Source organism: Callithrix jacchus, chromosome 7 (assembly GCF_049354715.1).
Source record: "Callithrix jacchus isolate 240 chromosome 7, calJac240_pri, whole genome shotgun sequence".
NCBI lineage: Eukaryota > Metazoa > Chordata > Mammalia > Primates > Cebidae > Callithrix > Callithrix jacchus.
In genome coordinates this window covers 41,565,667-41,584,357 of record NC_133508.1, presented here as the reverse complement: position 1 = coordinate 41,584,357, position 18,691 = coordinate 41,565,667, and the positions used below count along the sequence as shown (strand labels likewise).

Here is an 18,691-nt window from a genome sequence, read left to right as displayed (position 1 = left end):
GCACAGCCGGCGGGAGCGAGCCGGGCCATTGCAGCAGGCGGCCCCGCGTGCAAATTCTGATTCATGGAGAAGTGTGCAAATTTTGATTCGTGGAGAAGTGTCGGAACGACAGGCCTGAAGCCCTCTCGGCACCACCCTCCTCAGCAGAGCCGCCCACGCAGGGCCCCGATGTCGGCCTCTCCCTTCGGTTCTCTCTGATCCTCAGGCTCAATGACATGGGGTGTGGGCCTCCGAAGCCCCTCCACCCCAGGGGCACCCGGTCTGTCCTTGTGCCCAGGGGACGACGTCCTCTGCTCCTGCTTCCCCGGGACCGCCCCCACCAACTACACGCTGGCCCTGACTGTGATTACCGTGTCTGTCACACCCCCCGTGGGTGCAGAGGTTTTGCAGCTGAAGCTCTGAGTGTCTGGGAAGTGTGGGGGGCTTTCTGGGTCACTGTCCTCCCACTTAGACCTCCCCAGGCATCCTCTAGCAGCCCCTCCACCTGGCTCAGAGGACTCTGGTCTTACCTTTCCTGCCTGGGGGCACAGAGCTTTGCCTGGGGCCTGGTTCCTGCCTGGGGTCAAGCTGCTGAAGCGGGAAACCCTGGACCTAACCCAGGCCTGCACAGGAGCCCCGGGTCTCCCAAAACCAGAGCCCCCGGAAGCTGCAGGGAGAAACCCGGGCCAAACCCGCACTTTTTTGGTTTGTTTTGCTTTCAACAAGAGCTCCCAAGATAGTGGGCTAATTAGGACACGCCCGGCCCGCGGCGGCCACAAGTGCCTACATGTGTGTGCAGGGCTCCTGGGCCTGACCCAAGGAGTGCACGGGAGCCAGGGTGCCAGCGGGTGGCCTTCCCGCCAGCCTCCAGGCCACGGATGCACCAGGCCCCACTGGGGCCCCAGGGCCTTGTTAGAGGGGGCCAGAGTGCTCTGCTAGGGAAAATCTTGCCATCCCCCACCCAGGGGGGGCTTGTCTCTCCTCCTGCAGAGGGCTGGGGGCCTCCCTGGGGGCACCTTTGCTGGAGATGAGCTCTGGGCTGCAGGCTGGGACGTGGGCAGCAGGCAGTGATAAATGGGGCTGCTTTATCAACACAGTTCCCAGACCTCACTGTTTGATTCACCCATGCCCCTGGGGTGGCAGCAGGCTGGTGACCTTGCTCCAAAATGAGGGGTCAGAGAGGAATAGGCCACCCAGGAGCTGGGCCCCCTCCAGGAGGGTGTGGTGGGTCCTGCCTGCCCCTGGTCTGCCTGCCTGCCTGAGAGCAGAGAGGAGCAGTGTGTAGAAGCAAGAGCTCAGCCCAGCCCCCCAATCCAAGCCTCCAGCACCTACTGTCAGCCAGGCTGGGGACGATGACGTCTGGGGTCTGGGGGTTCCCGAAAGGTGGGCAGGAAATGGTGGCCAGGGCCGCTCATCCCAGAACAGCAGGTTCTTCTGGGTCTACTGATGCCCTCACGCCACCACCCTGAGAATCAGCCTCTCTGCCCATCCAGGAGAGGGGCAGGGGAGGCCTACCAGGGACCCATGGGAGCCAGGCAGGGCTCTGAGGTCAGGAATCCTTGGGCCAAGTCCCAGCTCCACCTGTGTGACCTGGTCCATGGCTCCACCTCCCTGGGCCTTTGTTTTCTCATCTGCAAAATGGGGATAAAATCCCAGCACTTTGGGAGGCTGAGGCAGGCAGATCACCTGAGGTCAGGAGCTCAAGACCAGCCCGACAAACACTGCACAACACCGTCTCTACGAAAAATACAAAACAAAATTTAGCTGGGTGTGGTGGTGCACGCCTGTAATCCCAGCTACTCGGGAGGCTGAGCCAGGAGAATCATGTGAATGGTGGTGGGGCAGGGGCAGAGGTTGCAGTGAGCCGAGATTGCGCCATTGCACTCAGCCTGGTTGACAGAGCAAGACTCTGTCTCGGAGAAAAAAAAAAAGAAATCAATGTGCGCTTCATAGGATGGTCGTGGGGATCGGGAGGGTCCAGAGATACGGTACCCTGAGACTTTGACTTTCCCGGGAGGCTTCCTGGAACCAGAGTCCAGGAAGCTCCTTTGCACAAGGCGTGACTTCCACGCCTTGGCACAAAATCCAGCCAGGAGGAAGTGAGGCTGGGCAGGCTCCGCCGAGGACCAGGGACAGGAATCCAGATTCACTACTCAGAGGAGAGTTGATAAGCCCCAGGCACAGGGACAGAAGGGGAAGAACAGGTGCTTCTGGGGACAGGTGCTCACAGGGGTCGGGGGCTCCTTGTTCCCTGAGGTGTCCTGGCAGCCAGCACCGGGACGACACTCAGAAACTCTTGGTTGGATGAAACAGACCCTGAAACCACATGGGCTGTCCAGCCCTGGCGGCCTTCAGAAGCCACTGGGGGACGTGACCACGGTATGCTACAACCCACCAGGTCAGCCATAGTCCTAAGCCCTGGCAGTGCCCAGGGTCCAGACTGCCCTCTCCAAATGTGGAGGGTGGGGGCAGCCTCGGCCTCCCAAAGTGCTGAGATTAATCGAAAGACTCATTGCCCTCACTGGAGGGGAGCCGGGCCCCAGGCCCCATCGTCACCTCCCGTCCCATGGGGCCCGTCCTCTTTCAGATTAAGTTGGATTTTGTGGTTTTGTTAAAAGATTTCCATTTCACATGTTGACTGTTTAAAATGTGTAAACTGTCTCAAGTGATTCTTTTTGTTTGTTTTTGAGATGAAGTCTCTCTCTGTAGCCCAGGCTGGAGTGCAGTGACATGATCTCTGCTCACTGCAACTTCCACCTTCTGGGTTCAAGAGATTCTCCTGCCTCAGCCTCCTGAATAGCTGGGAATAAGTGGGATTACAGGCATGAGCCACTGTGCCTGGCTAATTTTTGTGTTTTTAGTAGAGATAGTTTCACCATGTTGGCCAGGCTGGTCTCGAACTCCTGACCTCAGGTGATCTGCCCGCCTCAGCCTCCCAAAGTGCTGGGATATTACAGGTGTGGGCCACTTGAGTGATTTTTTAGATGCAGTTAGGAAATAAATGATTTTTTCAAGCTTGTGTCTCTGTTCCCTGCTAGTTCGCTCCTCTCACTTCCCGGTATCCACAGCGTCTTTTATCAGGGCCCAAGATAGGAAGACAGAAAACAAAGCAACAGCACGGGTGGTCACAGCTGTGCCTCAGGTGACAGAGGACAGATGTGGTGCTGTCTGGAAGGGAACGTATTTTTTAGTGGAAATGATAACAGAAACCTGCCAGCAAAATTCACAGTGACTCCAGCCACGTCTCCAAAGACCATGGTTTCAGCTGATTCATCCAGTGGAGGAGAAGGCACTTCCAGCCTGGTCCCTGCCCTGGGCCCAGCAGGGGTGGTGGGGAGCGTGGGGCACAGCCCCTCATTCCAAAACCTTTGTCTCTGCCATGCGTGCACAGAGGCATGAAAGATGAAGCTCCTGCCCCTTAGATGGCAATCACAGCTTCCCGAGGGAGCCCCGTCTCCTGCCTTGTTCCAGCGCTGCTGATCCACACCCCAAGCTTTTGTTGGTGCTGTTCCCCTCCAGGGGTTCCAGATGCTAGAACCCCATGCATCTCTGCACCTGTACAGCGTCTCCAGGCTCACCTCCCAGAAGCTTCCCAGGCTCTCTCCAGCTGTTCCTGATGTCCAGGGCTTCCCCTTCCGCCTCTCAGTGAGCCTCATAACAGACCTGGGCCACATGGGCTGAGATGCCGGCCCCGTCATCCAGCCTTGGCAGGACCCCGGGTCTTCACTTGAGCTCTCTGCCTTGGTCACCTCGTGATGAGCCAGGGCAGCCTGTCACTGAGGGTTTCTGTGAGGCCCTGGGAGACTAAACTGTGTGAAGAGGTGGGAGCAGTGCCTGTCACATGGGGTGCTGGTACTGCCACAGGCTCGCTTTCCACTGTCCCGGGTGGGCACAGGCCCTGTGCAGATCGGGCGAGTTTCCGAGGGAGGCGTCCTCCGTGCGGAGGCAGGTATGGTCCCACCAGATGGGAAGGAACGAAAGGAGCCGGTTGTTTCTGTTCTATTGGAGCTGGGGATGTGTGGTTTTACCTCTGGCTGTGAATTGCTCTCTCCTGCCGGAACAGCCTGGCCACGTGCTGTCAACCCCGCTGGGCATGCCCAGGGTCTCCTGCCCTTCACCCTCTCTAAAGGCGAGCCCCATCTCGCCAGCTGCCTTTGGGGCCCAGTGAGCAGCAGGCAGTCCCCTGTCCCTTCCCAGGCTCCCCTCCCTTGTTGCCTCCCCTGGCCCACAGGGGTCCTGCCAGGGGCCACCAGTGTCTGGAGGAGGCCTCTCCGCAGGGTCACAGCCAGAGCTTCTCTCCTGTTCCCAAGACTCCTGGCGATGGGGAGGGAGGACACGGGCCCAAATGCAATGCCAAGCAAAAGCCACTGCCACCTACATCCACCTGTGACCTACTCGAAGGCAGCAAACCACAGTCGGGGCGCTCCACACCTGCTCTCTCCCTCACTCCCTCCTCCCTGCAGACCTGGCCAAGCCCAGCTCTACCCCGGCATCTGCACCCCGCTGGGCTCACTCTCTGTCTGCAGCACCCACTCTGTCTAGCACCACATGGGGCCTTGTAGAGCATCTCCCTCCACACCCCAGGTGACTCCAGATGACTCCAGGGAAGCCTGATGCCGCCTGGGCCTCCACGGACCCCGAATTTGAGCCTGTGGCTTGGTACAAGGGCCTCAGCCCACCCTTTCCTCAACTCTCACTGCCTTCCAGCTGCTCACTGCCCTGGAGTCTGCTCCCAGCGCCTCCGCCTCCTCCCCAGACCATTTCCACGCCCCTCAGCTTCTGCCCCCACCTCCCCATCCTGCTCAGAGCCCACTGCCCCAAAGAGGCCTCCTCCAGAGGCCTGACCCACCAGCCCCTCTCAGCCAGGTCACTGGGAGCTGAGGCCAGGGGCCAGCTCCCAAGGATGGGACCACTTCCCAGGGCTCTGATCCCGGGGCTTGGCGGGGATCAGGAGACTGGGCCAGAGCCCACAGCCTGGCTGTGCAGTCCCCCTTCTCTGTGGAAACGGAGCTTCCTGTGATCCTAATCAGAGTTAGGATCCGAGTCAGAGAGGGAGGCAAGTGGAAAAGCGAAGCGGGGACATCAGCTGAAGCCCACGCGCCCCGCTGGCCCCTCCCCACCTCCGCCTCCGCCTCCGCTCCTGTCACCTCTCCAGCTCTGGCCCCAGCCTGAGCATCCCCACTCCCCACTCCCCTCCCGGCATTTATCCCCCACTTCCAGTTCATTCTGCCCCTCAACTAGGACTGGAACTCCAGACAGTGCAGAGACATGGGTGCCACAGCACGCGCAGGACGGCCCCAGCAGATGCTTCCAGAAGGCAACGTGTTTGCTGGCTGGAGTCTGGCATCAGGCATCTGCCTGGAATCTCCTGAGGGGTCAGTTGGCCTCCCCCTGGCCCCCTGGCCTTCTCCCTGCAGCCTGGGCAGGGCTCTGAGCTGTGACCGCAGCCCCTGCAGAACAAGGAGGTCAGTGTCCCCACTCCCTGGAGAACACTGAGACGAGACTGTTGTGGGTTTTTGAAGAGTTTGCAACTCCTCAAACTCCCTGATCTCTCACGGGCATGTCTGAACTTGAGCCCCAACCTCACCCAGGGGTGAGGGACTGACAAGCAGTCAGGCCCCGGCGGAGGGAGCCTATCCCACGGGGCGAGACCTCCGGCCGCCGGTACTTCCCAAGCATCTCCGGGAGCCCGTGATTAAACGGATGGAAATGCCAACAAGATTCGACATGCGTCCGGGGGAGCCCCCTCTCCTGCCAGTGTGCACACAGCACCCTCTGCTCTCACCCGAGCTGAGGCAAGGCCTTGCCCAATCCCGTCAGGGCCATGTGGAACTTTCCACACCTCACACCGGAGAAACGTGCCCCCAGAAGCCCCGCGCAGCTGCCCAGGCCTGTGTCTGCAGGACCGTGAGGCCTGCATCTGCCTGCAGCGGCTGAGCCCGTCTGCAGCACCCACTCTGTGTCTTGCAACACATGGGGTCTTGTAGATGTGTCTCCCTCCACACCCCCAGGGGACTCCTCATCAGATGACTCCAGGGTAACCTGCTGCCTCTGGGCCTCCAGGACCCGAATTTGAGCCGCCACCGTGGCCTGGTGCAAGGGCCTTGCCTCACCCTCTCCTCAACCCTCACTGCCTTCCACCTGCTTACCACCCTGGAGTCCACTCATGGTGCTCTGCCTCCTCCCCAGACCCTTCTCCATGCCCCTCAGCTTCTGCCCCCCGCCTCCCCAATCCCACCTTCCCTGAGAGGCCTCCTCCAGAGGCCTAAGCCACCAGCCCTGCCCAGCCAGTTCGAGGACCCTGACTGTCTGCGGGGGCCCCAGTGGGGTGTCCAGGCCCAACCCCCATCAGGCCCTGTGCTGCTGCCCATGAGAGGCGGGTGGCCACGAGACACACAGATGTTATTTAACCACTTGGAAATGGTCTGGTCCAGGCCCTCCCACCCAGAGTGCCGAGAGCCTGGGAAGATGAGGGGGAAGGCACAGCTCACTCAGGCGTCTCTCTCCTCCCCCCACCCCCTGTCAGCACCCAGAGTCCAACCCAGGTGTCAGCCCTGACATCCTGCGTCCTTGCACACATGCCCCTGCCCATCCATCCACCGGTCCTGCAGATGTGACTCAGGCCCCGCCCGCACCAGCCCTCTGCTGCACTGGAGACACTGATGGGTGCTCCCCGGGAGCTCTTGGACCCCTCCCTGCACATGCCAGTTGGGGACTGAGCATGAGCCACGGGGCGCACCACCTCCAATGGCCCTCAGTGACAAGGGGACATTGGAGCAGGAGCCCAAAGGTAGAGAAGGCAGCCCAGGACTGCTGTGGGGAGCCATCGAGGCAGAGGGCAGAGGCCCCAGAGCCAGAGACAGCAGCGTGCCTGCTCAGGAATGGCCCAGCCCCACTCTGCGCATCCCCTCCCGGTTAGTGGGCTCAAGAGTGACAGAAGCTCCCGCCCACTGCGCTGGCCCCAGTCAGCTCCCGCAAAGGCAGGTCTCCTCTCCACACCCATTTCCTAGGCTTGACATCCTGGCACCCTCCCAGGTGCAGGGAGACGGCAGCCAGCACAAGACACGGCCCCTGCCCTCCCCACGGACGACTGGCCAGCGAGCGTGCAGGGGATGGAAAGCGGTCTCGGAATCACAGAGCCGAACACAGAGGCCAGGGCTGGCGTCCAGGTGAGGACAGGCTTGGGAAAAAGTGAGGGTGGCCCTACAGGAGGGAAAGATCTGCCTAGTGCTGGGCAGGCCTGGGCGTGCTTTCATACTGGGGACCAGCAGGGCAGAGAGCCTGCAGCCAGAGGAAGGGCCTAGGGCCTTTGCAGAGAGAGATGGAGTGGTGGAGATAGCAGGAGAGGTGGCCAGAGCTGAGCAGAGACACCCGGGGCTGCCAAGGGTTCCCTCTGGCTCCGGCGTTGAGAACACAGGAGGGCATCCGCAAAGGCAGCAACTGTGAGATGCCTCTGAGCCTCGGGTGCGAGGTGGGCATGCAGGGGCCCTGGGCACATTTGCAGGCAGGACTCACAGGACCTCAGGGGTATTGAGAGTGCCTACAGGGCTCCGGCCTGAGCAAAGGGCATGTGGATTTCTGGCTAGCTGAGATGTCAAATTGTTCCCCATCATGGGAAGATAAGGAGCTATGTTTGGGTCTAGGAAGTTTAGGTCCCACTAGGCTGGTAATGGGGGTGGGGCAATGGGATACAGGATGATGGGGACAGGAATAGCAGCTGGCCGAGAGTGGCAGGGGGCCGGAGGCGGTGTGCACCAGGAACACCGGGCAGGAGAGTGGGGTAGCTCCTCTGACCCCTGGATCTCCAGCTGGGACAGCTGGCCCCTCCCCTGGCCCCAAGCGACCCCAGCCCCACCGCTCCTCCGGGTCTTTCATGGCCCAAGGCCTGGGGAGGATGCCGGGGGCTGCCCAGCCTGCACTCTACCCTGAGTCATTGCCAGTTGGGCTCTGCCCTCTTCAAACCTTGGGAACTCAGCATCCTTGGGCGTGCCGAGCTGTAGTCTCTTCTCTTCTCTCAGCTGGCCCCTCATGCCCGGTCTCTCCTGGCTCCCAGGCTGGCCCTCCGAATCTCCCCCTCTGCCTGGCGTCTCGGACATCACGTGCCCAGTGCCCGGCTCCAGCTGCTGTCTCTCCCACCTCCATGCAGACCCCCAGAGCCCTGACTGTAAGCACCCATGCCCAGGACTCCCTAGAGTGGGTCGTCTCCACAGCCTGCCTGCCCACACCAGCAACTAAGTGTCCACGTGGCCGCTCCTGCCAGTGCGGCTCCAACTCCTTACGCACCTCCCGTGCGGACCCTGCTGCATTTCCTGCCCTGGGGAGCTGCAGAGCCTCCTGCAAGGCTGCAAACGGAACCTCAGAGTCTTCCGGAATCCTCCCTGCTCTTCCTTCAAACTCCACCCTGCGCCTGACCACCAGCCCACCACATCCTCTGACACACATGGGTGTGAGCCACCAGGTGGTCACACTCCTCAGGCCCCAGGATCACTGGACACCCCCTCCTCACGGGGCTTCGGGAACTGCACTCTCGTCATCCTCCCCCCTTCATGGGGCTCTTCCTCAGCTGTGCAATGGCTGCTAGGCATCTCCAATACAGCCATGGCCACAGCTAACCACAGCCACGGCTATGGCCACAGCTGACCATGGCATTTTCACTCCTGCCCTGCTGAAATTCTCCTCATCTCAGAGAAGAAAACATAGGGTCCCCCAACCCTCCCCTCACATCCAGCCCATCAGCAAATGCTGCCCAGAATCCCACGGCATCAAACCACCTGGCTGGCAGGGCTGCCCCCTCCCCTGGATGGCCCCAGTCTGCAGATGGCTCCTGGCCTCAGGCCTGCCCCCCTGTGGCCTACTCCAAGCACTGCAGCCAGGGGTCCTTCCAGAACGTCTGCCAGCTGAGTCCCTTGGCTCCACTTTCGGCAGGAACAGAGCAGACACCGGCTCCACAGGGCGCACAGGGGGTCCAAAACCCTGGACCTGTCTGTGCTGCTCCTTCGCACAGCGGTGGCCACTTTCCCACAAGGCCCACCGCTCGGAGGGACAGGCGGGAACAGGCCAGGCGCTGCGGCGAGGCAGGCTCGAGCTCCTCCACACAGAGGGCGCAGAAGAGCTAGGGCGTCTCCCATCACTCTGCTAACCTCCTGAGACCCTGAAGCTGAAGAACAGCAGCCGCGGGAGGAGGCGGGGGGCAGCGGGGCCATGAACTGGAAATCTGGGAAGGCAGGGAGACTCCCAGGCGTTGGGGGACCGCGCCTGGCTCCGCGGTCTCCAGTGTTCAGCTTCTAGAAAGGCCCCACTGGTGCAGCTGTCGGCTCCCTCCTTGCTGCAGGCGGGAGATGTGGGCAATGTCTCTGTATCTACCTCGGGGCTGGGCATTGATTGACCCCAGCCTTGTGGGGGCCACAGACCCATAACATGGCCTTGTTTGGCCAAAGCCACTTTGAGGTTATCCAGTCCCCTGTGCAGAAGGACCGTGTGGGAGCTGAGTGAAGAGCATGGCTGGGATTTCGGGAGAAGGAGGCTGAGGCTGCGGCTCTCCAGGCCAGGCTTCCCTGCGTCCCCATCTACAGCAAGTGGTGGCAGTTCCCATTGGGTCCCACAGTGAGACCCCGGCTGAGCGGCTACAGTGAACACTGTCCTGGTCATAGAGGAGACTGGGGCTCAGAGAGAGGTGTCGCTGCCCAAAGACTCAGCCAGCAGGTGCCAGAGAGGCAGACCCTGAGCCCACCCTGGAATCCTGTGCCAGGCTGGGTGCACTCAGCGGGCCCAGCTGGGGGCTCAGACAGTGTCCCGCAACCCAGACGCCCCTTCGCAGGGCCAGGCTGGCCCAGCGGGCTCCAGAGTGGCCGCTCTACTTCCATAGGAGTAACCAGGGTGGATGGGCTAGACAAAGCCACGAATTCCAGCACCCCTCTATTCACTCACATTGGGTTTAAAACCCTTTGGGCTAAATACCATTTTCTTTCTCAAAAAACGTTCATGCAGTAAGACAAGGTCACAAATTCTCTCTCTGGCACAGAAATGGGGAAACTGAGTCACCGCCTAGCCCATTAGGATGGCCCAGCCTAGCCCGCCTCCCCCTGAGAGAGAAGGTGTGGGAGACACAGCTGGCTCTGGGCACCACCTCCACCTGCCCCTGACACTCAGCTTAATGCACAAAGGTGCCCAGTTGACGCTTGCTGATGGAACGAATGAATGAACGAACCACAGTAATCCTTGGTCTAAAAAGAAACAGTGCTGGCACAGCTGGCCATTGCTGATGCCCAGGGCAGCGGGCAGCAGCAGCCGAGTGGACACAGTGAGCGGCTCCTGCGGGCAGTGAGAGTCCGAAGGCCGGGGCAGTAGGGCTCTACCCCCTGCCCCTCCCGGGAAAGGTGTCCTCGTGGCCGCATACTCAACCTTGGTGTAGTCTGCTGCCTGCCTCCCAAAGGTGAGTCACACAACGACATCTGCTCCATTCAAGGGAAAAGGTTTTACCAGAGTCCCTGGTGTCCCCAGGCTTCTCGGCTGGCCAGGCAGTGACACTGGCCTCTCCACCGGGGGCTTCCGGCTCCACCTTGGATTCCAGGTGGTCCAGCAGCCAGGGAACAGCCCCTTCCAGCTCACAGGCCACCTCCATTGAGAGTCTGGGGGTAGGAGGTTGCCCCCGCACCAGGAGCCACAGGCTGGCTGTTCGTTTCTAATAGCAACGTGTTGGTGGACACACGTATCAATGAACAACTGGATGACAGCCAGACAGGGGAGAGGGACACCCCATGCCTGAGGTAGCCATCTGCTGCTCTGGGTCGCAGTCCCAGCTCTGGGTTTCAGATAAAAAGATCACGCGGGCGTGTGGAGAGGCCGTGGTGCCGTTAGACTCTCGTGCATGGAGTCAGCATTGCAGCAGGCTGTGGAGCTGGGTGTCCCCCACCCTCCCCCACCCTCTGGGCCACACACACACACACACACACACACACACACACACACAGCCCCTCTTCTCAAAGCCTTGCCTGGGGACACATAGCCACAGGCACAAACATACACATACCCATTGTAACACACACGCACAGACACACATGAGCACCTACCCACCCATACCCACATGTATACACACCACACATGCAAACCCGTGCACACACCCACCCACCCATACCAGCCTGTACACATCCACAGCAATACACATAAACATCTGCACATATCCTCACCTGTCTATTGCATGCATACCCACACTCAGACACACACCCACCCGCCATATGCACACCAATGTACACACTGGTGTGCAGATTCGCACACGTCGCTGTCACACACACCCCAATCACACTGCCTGGAGCCCACGGCCAGATCTCTGTGCCAACAGAGCTTGGGGACACCCGGACTCTTCCTCCCTGCCTGCTGTGCCCTGCCATGGCTGAGTTTCCCGAGTGGCACAGGTGCCCGAGGCCCTAGCTGTCTGCCTCCCTGGGAGGAGTGGCCCCGCATGGAGCAGCTGTGCCCAGCCTTCCACCTTCACAATTAGCAGCTGGTGCATGCCTGGCCCTGGGGACCTGGCAAGTCTGGAAGTGAGGCCGGGTCCCTGGGGCTCAGGCCGCAGGGGCCAACCACAAGCTGCAGGCCTTGCCCTCCCCTCTGCCAGGCCAGCTGCCTACTGCATGAGGGGGACTGCAAGAGGTCTCGAGCCCAGTTTGCTGCTGGTCCTGGCCCTGGAGCTCAGACCCACACCGAGAAGAGCCCATGGGGTCACCAAAAAGCACCGTCTGCCACTGCTGTCAAATGAGCAAATTCCCAGGTGAGGGTAGAGGCAGCTTTGAACCCATGCCCAGGGGCATGGATGACTTCCAGGGGTGCACTGGGCTCCTGGTGGCTGGGGCAGGGCAGGACAGCTCGGAAACCCTGAGCCTGGACCAAGCCACCAGCCCCAAAGCTAAGGAGCATCAGAGACCCCCGAGTGCAAGGGAGAAGCACCAGTAGCCCCATCGGCCTGGACCCGGCCTCCTCTCTCTGGCTTCAGGTCCCCACCTAGCAGGTGGGAACAGGCTGTGGGGGCCCAAATCTTCCTGCTCCATGCCCAGGACCTGCCTCTAGCCCCACAATGCTTCCCTTCCCACCTCTGCTCACCCTACCTGGCAGCAGACATCGGGCCAGGGAGACAGGCAGAAGGATGGCCCTCTGAACCCTCCACCGAGGCAAAATCCCCTGCAAAGTCCCTGGAGAGATCCTGTGAAGGGTGCGTCACACCTACCGTGGCCAGGTGCCTTGCAGGGTCACTGACGTACAGCATGGTAGGCGCCGGGGGGTCTGCACACGGCGGGGAGCTGTTGTCCCGCAGGACGACGAGGCATGCGTCTGGGCGGCCCGAGGGGAAGGGTCAGGGTCGTGGCCGCCTGGCAGCGTGGACTGAAGGGGAGAGGCCGGGCAGCTAGGGAGGAGGGAGCCGAGGGTGCTCGGGCACATGCATGCGGTTTGCTGGCATTCTCGCTTTTCCCATCTCCCCGAGTTCTGTCAACTGGCTGCATCCAACAACAGAACCCGCGGCCCACCCCTTTATTCCTCATGAGTATTCATCCAAGCCTAGGGCAGGCCTCAGCTTGCCCGGTGATGTGTTGGACCGCACCAAGGAGGCTGCGCGGGGAGGGCGGGGACGCCGGTCAGTGCCGGCTCCCTAATTAAACCCACCAGGGCTCCTTCGGAGATGCTGCCCGTCTGGGGAAGGTTCTGGGGGCCCCGGGGCCTCATCCCACAAGGCAGCCTCCGTTCCCAAGCACGAGGGCTGAGCCCCGACCCTGGAGATCGTGGTAGGCAAGACTGTGCCACCCCAAGGGGAAAGATGCCATCACCTCCCTTGGCGACCCTGGTGGGGTACCTCTTCCCCTTGTGCAGGGAGCTCAGTGGTCCGCTGGGACCACCCCAAGGGCTGCATGGAGAGGAGGGGCTCATGTGAGGCTGTGACCCTGGACCCCTGAGGAGACAGGAGCAGGAGGGTGCAGCTTCCTGCTGCCTGCCCAAAGCAGGGGTGAGTCCAAGAGTCCAGGGCCGTGTGTCTGGAGCCCACCCTGGCACTGGCCAAGTCTCTGGGAAACACGGACAAGCCCCTGCTGCCACAGAAGAGCCCGGTGGTGGGGCCCGCTGCAGTGGTGGACGGCCTTGGCACAGTCAGTCAGGGCTCTGCAGTGGTGCCCACACCTGCCTACTGGGGCCTTTGAGGTAACCGCCACTCCCCATGGGCTGAATTTTCATTCTGTTTCAGCCATCTTTGGTACAAAGTTGCCCCTGGCAGAGGGGCCTGAGTCCCGCTGGAAGCAGGCAAGGCATCCATACCCAGACAAACCTGGGGACCTGCCCTCCCAGACCCGGACTCAGGTCCCCAGGGCACTGTGGTTCCCACACCACGAGGGCTGAGAAATCCACGGGGAGCCGAGAAATCCACATGGAGTCCCTTTCCTTCCGCCTTTTCCTGCCAAATCCCAAGCCACCTGACTTTTTTCTTGTCTCCATCTCCCCAGCTTCCTTCTTCCTTGCTGTGCCCCCCGAAAGCTGGCAGGGGCCTCCATCATCCCCACCCCCGGCAGAGCAGGCAGAGCTGGGTGAGGGCAGGGGAGGCTTGAACTGCAGCCGCCTGAGGAGCCCCGAGAACCCACACTGCCCCACCAGCAGGCAGGGCTAAGGATGAAAGGACGGCTCTGGGTGCTGTGCCTCAAGGGACTGGGGCCTGGATCAGGGAGGCAGCAGGTGAGACCTGGACGCCCATCTCTTCCTATAGCAGGATCTCAGCCCCCAGCAGGCAGAGCGGCGGCACGCAGGAGACAGTTTTGTTTGCTAGACCAGGTTCAGGAAGGGTGCCTCTCGGGAACCCCCCTGCAGCGGGTCCCCAGACTGGAGGTTCTGGAGTAAGCAGCAGTCTCCTTGATGGGGAGAGGGGGACCCAGGGTGAGCCCCAGGGACACTCCTGCTGGGATGGGAGATGCCCTGGGGGGGTGCTTTCTGCTTCTGAGCCTGGGACCCCTCTTGGGTTGGGGGCGGGCTCCCCAGGGATGGAGGGACACTCAGAGCCAGGCAGAGGCGGGACCTGGGTTCCATTCCCCACCCCCGATGGCGCATTTCCCAACCTCTGCCTGCTGCATCCTCCCATTCCAAAGGGAATGATGGATTGAAAAAGGCTCAGGCAAGTCCCCATGCACAGGGCCAACCTGTTGGTTTTATAAATAGCCAAAAGGATCTCGCAAAGAGGAAGGACGTGAGGCGGGATGTCAGCCAGGCTGCCTTCGGCACGAACCCCACCCGTGCCCAGGGCACCGTGCCCGAGAACCCGCGTCCCTCCACCCCTTCGTCTGGGCCAGGCTGCAGGGATCACAGGGCAGCTGAGCTGCATGCTTCCAACTCAAAAGCATCAAAAACCACTGGCCTCTGCACCAGAGCAGCACCCAGCTTTATGCAAATATCCCCAAGGCCTGGCTTTGCAGAGGACAGGGACGGGGATCTGGGGCCACACCCCCTTGGCTTGGCCTTCAGTGCCTCGTCCAGTTTCCCTCCCAGCTGAGTCCTCTGCACCTGCCATTCTGCTTCTGACTCCCTGGGGATTCCACCCCACTGACTGTTTCCTTGGGACCCTGGGCCACAGGACAGGCGGGGAGCGCTGCTGCCACAGCCCACGTTACTCTCCAGGCACTACGTCCGGGGGAGCAGTATTTGCCAGAATGGAAAGGGGACTTCGTTTCCTGGTACCTGCAGTGTCAGTTCAAGGCCAAACTCATAATACAGGGTCGTGGCTGGCGTCATCACACCCCAAGGAAGAGGCCGCAGTAGCTGCAAGGCGCTGAGACCCAGGTGCTGGTGGGGTTCAGGTCTGCACAGCCCCAAAGGGCCTCCTTACGGAAACCCACCGAAGGAAAGGCTGTGGGGCTCTCTAGGAGGGGGTAATGAGTGGGCTGGAGTCTCAGAGCTGACTGTGGCAAGCTGAGCCCCCTCCCTGCTCCCATGCCCCACCCCGCCCTTCCTCCAGCTGCAGAGCCTCCTTGGAAGGGAGGGGCACCCTTCCCTCTCTGCCCGTCTGCCCCTTCCTGGGGACCACACACAAACATGGGTGCGCGCGCGCGCACACACACACATACACACACACACACACACACACACACACACCGGACCCGGGCCCTTCCTTCTCCTGGGCCTGGGGAGAATGCCCCTCCCCCAAATCAGCAAGGTCTATCCTGAGTGACCTCAGGTGTCTTAAGCCCCAAGTGTCTGTGGGTTCTGACTAGGGGTGTCTGTGCTGCTGCTGGGTTCCTGGGCCGTGACCTCAGGGGTGTTAAGCCCCAGGTGTCTGTGGGTTCTGACTGGGGGTGTTTGTGCTGGTGGGTTCCTCAGCCCCCGGGAAGATCAGCCCGCCTTCTGTCCTGCCAGCCCTAGTCCCTGCTCCGTAGCCCACCTGCCCACAACAGCTGTCGCCAGAGAAAGGCGCCAGGAGAGGCGGGAAGGGACTTGGGGGAGGGGCCGGGCCTGGAGGAGGCTCTAAAGAGGGAGGGGGAAGGGGGAGGGGTGCAGAGGGAGGCAGGAGGCACCTGCTTCTCTCCTCTTTGCTCCCTCTCTGCTCCCTTCCCATGTCCCCCCTCCTTGTGGAGCATTCTGAGAGCCAGCAGTGGCCTCGGGTCTCACTGCCCTGCCCTGGCTTTGTCTGAGGGGACACTGGGGCTCAGAGGGGCAGGGATTCACCCTCAGCTGAGGCCCAGCACTGCAGAAACTCCTCAGGTGGGTCCCAGCAAGGATTAGGACCCCTGCCCCCACAGCTATGCTCCCACTGCCTCCTCAAACCCTGTGAGCCTCCCAGGGAGGTTAATCCTCTGCAGCTCCTCCCAAGCAGTCTGGGGGTGGCCAGGGAGACCCCACCCAGGTGGCACCCAGAGCCGCATCGAGCCTTCTTCATTCAGGACACCAGCCAGGGCCCCAAGAGGGCAGAGGCTGGGTCAGTTTTAGCTGTGGCTCCTCAGCCCACCCTCCCCAGCCCACGGGGAGGCCAGGGGCCACAGGTTTCCCCCTGCTCTCGTCTTGCAGGACGGGGACCTATTTTAGTGAGGTCCCTGTGAGCCACGTAGGGTCTTCAGGGACAGCCAGAGCCCCAGGCAAGGAGCAACTCAGGCAGGACCTGTGCTGGGCCGGTGGTCCTGTCCTAGCCCCTGCTGGCTGTGCTATTCTGGTCTCTGAAGGAGCAGTTCTCTTAAATATAGGGCATCCTCCCTGCCCTCACCCTCACACCTAGCGTTTGTCGCACGCTCCCGATGGGACCGGCACCACCAGACAGCCTCAAGTCGGTGGATGACTCGGATGCTCTCAGTAGCCCAATTTTGTGGACAGGAATTGGAGGCCCAGAGGCCACATGATTCTTTAAGTGTTGCCCAGCTAGCAGGGAAGGGGCGCGTCCTGAACCCAGTAAATTGGGCCTTGGAGCCCCAGCCACAGCCGCCTCTACCTGATGGATTTTTCTGGGCCATTGAAGCCAGATGACCACAGTGACCACAGAGTCGCTTCCTGCTGTGGCCACACAGAGTTCATGGTCTCGCTGATAAGTCTGTGGCCTGGGACTCCTCCAAGGCCCACTGAGGGTTCCACTGCTCCTGTCTACACCCCACTTTCCTGAACCATGTTCCCGAGACCCAGAAGGCACGCCCCACCCCAGAGGGCTGGCGTCCCGAGCTCAAGCACTGTGCCTGCCTGAACTGAGGCCCTATTGCTGGACAAGCCCCAGACCCACCGTTGAGGATGGGAGCAGCCAGATGCCACCAGCACCCAGGGACAAGTGGCCAGAGGGAGCTGCCAGGGGCAGGTCGGGGCAGGGGCGTGTGCAGCCTCTTCCACAAGCAGGACTCTGCCTGAGCCACCAACTCAGATCTGTCAGGAGCTCCGGAAGCATCCTGCACCAGACCGCCTGTCTGACCCATGGACCAGCCTGTGTGGTGATTCTTGTCCAAGCTCCCAGCCTTGTGGTGGGGCTAGAACTGGGCCCCTGAGTTGCAGGTGCAAGTTTCCCAGGGGCCACTCAGAGCCCTCCATGCCCACATCCCCACTGAGCGGGTCCAGGTCCCCAGCCCCAGCAGTACAGCGTCTTCCCTGAGCTCCTGGGCTGGACTTTAAAACAATGCCCCCCAGTTCAGCTCCAGTCCCACTCTGGGACCCCTGGGCTCAGTGGGCCAGGGGCCATTCTCAAGGCAGCGAAGCCCTGGGCCCCATGCCAGGCTGCTGAAGCCGGCCAGTTGGGGCTGCTCTGAGTCTGTCTGCACCTGGCACTCCCACGGGGGTCAGAGGCAGGGGACCGCATGCCCTTGAACCAGCAGCGCTGTCGTGATGGGGCTCGGCCTTGGGATCAGAATGAGGCTTGGCGCTCCCCACCAGGGCCCCTGCCAGCCTTCCTTCTGGGAAATCCCCACCTTCTGAGCCGAGCTGTGCACCCAGGAATTTCTTACATGGCTTTGGGAGGACGTTGACCCCCAACAGGCATTTTCCCCCTCAGCCTTTTAGCAGTGCCCCTCCCGAGTACATCTGTCCTGCTTGCATCAGGAGTTTCAATTACCTGGGGCCGCCACAGCCTGTCAGAAGGTGACCGAAAGCAAAGAGCTCAAGCACCGTGCCGCTGCCTGACGGATTCAGCTACCTTGCTGTTGGCGGAGGTGTGAGGCCCACCGTCACCCTGTGGCGGGGGAGTAGCATGTTCCAGGAGGCAGGGGCTCAGACCAGACCCCAATGTGAGGCTCAGGGAACCCTCTGTGGCTTGGGGGGGCAAGTACACCCCACCCACAGGAAGGCAGAACTGCTCCTTCTGCCTCCCTGAGCCCAGGTCCTCCTCCAGACGCAGGGTCTGTGTGATCTCAGGGGCCCTCTGTCCTCTGCAGGGGAAGTGGGCACTGAGCACCTTGGGGTTGGGAGGTGGCTTCTGCATCTCAGGAGACAGTCTCACAGGTCTTCCTCCCTCCCTCCCTGGGGTCCAGGGGCCAGTTCCTGCCCCTCCCCAAAGTGGAGGACATGGATGTCCAGAGTGGGATCTGGAGGGGGTGGGGTCAGGAACCTTGTCCCCCAGGAGCAGCCAGCAGAATTGCAGAATTGTTCCAAAGGGAGAGAGCAGAGAGGTCGCTATCTCACTTTCTCACACCACCCAGCCCTGTCCCCAGCCCACCCTTTCCCAGCATCTGCCTCAGTTTCCTCACCCATAACATGGCACTAGAACATGTGTGGAATGCTGGCAAGTGTTTCACTGGGACCTGAGCAGGGGTGGGTGGGCAGGGGCAGGCAGTCAAACCCTCAGATCCAGGCTGAGGGGCTCGTCGGAGGAATGGGTGTTGCTGTCTTCCAGACAACCCCCTACCCTGGGGCTGCAGCTGCCCAAGGATGTGCCTTCTTTGGCCCCATATGGTCTTCCATAGCCCAGCATCTGCAGTGGACCCTCTGCCTCCCCCACCCCACTTCACTTGGCTCATCTGACTGGAGCCTCACGGCCCCCACTCCCTCCAGTGCCCAGGGTGGCTGGGCCGCCCACCCCCATGCCTCGGACATGTGTGCACCCCAGCTCCTGGAATGGGGACCTGAGGGAGGAATAGGGCCAGGCTGGGTGCCCTCGCGTCCCCCAGAGGCCCAGCACCGCCCCATCCCTTGCAGGCACTGCCTGGAGCTGGGCATAAGTGAGGGAGGTGGGATCTGTCCCCGGCATGCTGTATTTCGGGTGCCTGTCCCCACAGTTTGGGCTGTTTCTCCT

The 18,691-nt window shown here is 61.5% G+C and overlaps 1 protein-coding gene across 3 annotated transcripts in view; it reads right to left on the bottom strand.

Moving 5' to 3' along the window:
- The window catches only part of TP73 (tumor protein p73), a 90,659-nt gene that overhangs the window by 34,034 nt on the left and 37,934 nt on the right, over nucleotides 1-18,691 (bottom strand). Inside the window, exon 1 of one of the 3 annotated variants that reach the window (XM_035307478.3) lies at nucleotides 12,200-12,475. The exons of the other annotated variants lie outside the window; for them this stretch is intronic. Coding sequence (XP_035163369.1) covers nucleotides 12,200-12,238 — 39 coding nt within the window. The 5' untranslated portion in view covers nucleotides 12,239-12,475. Of the gene's footprint in view, nucleotides 1-12,199; nucleotides 12,476-18,691 lie in introns of those variants that run through there. 3 annotated transcript variants of the gene reach the window in all.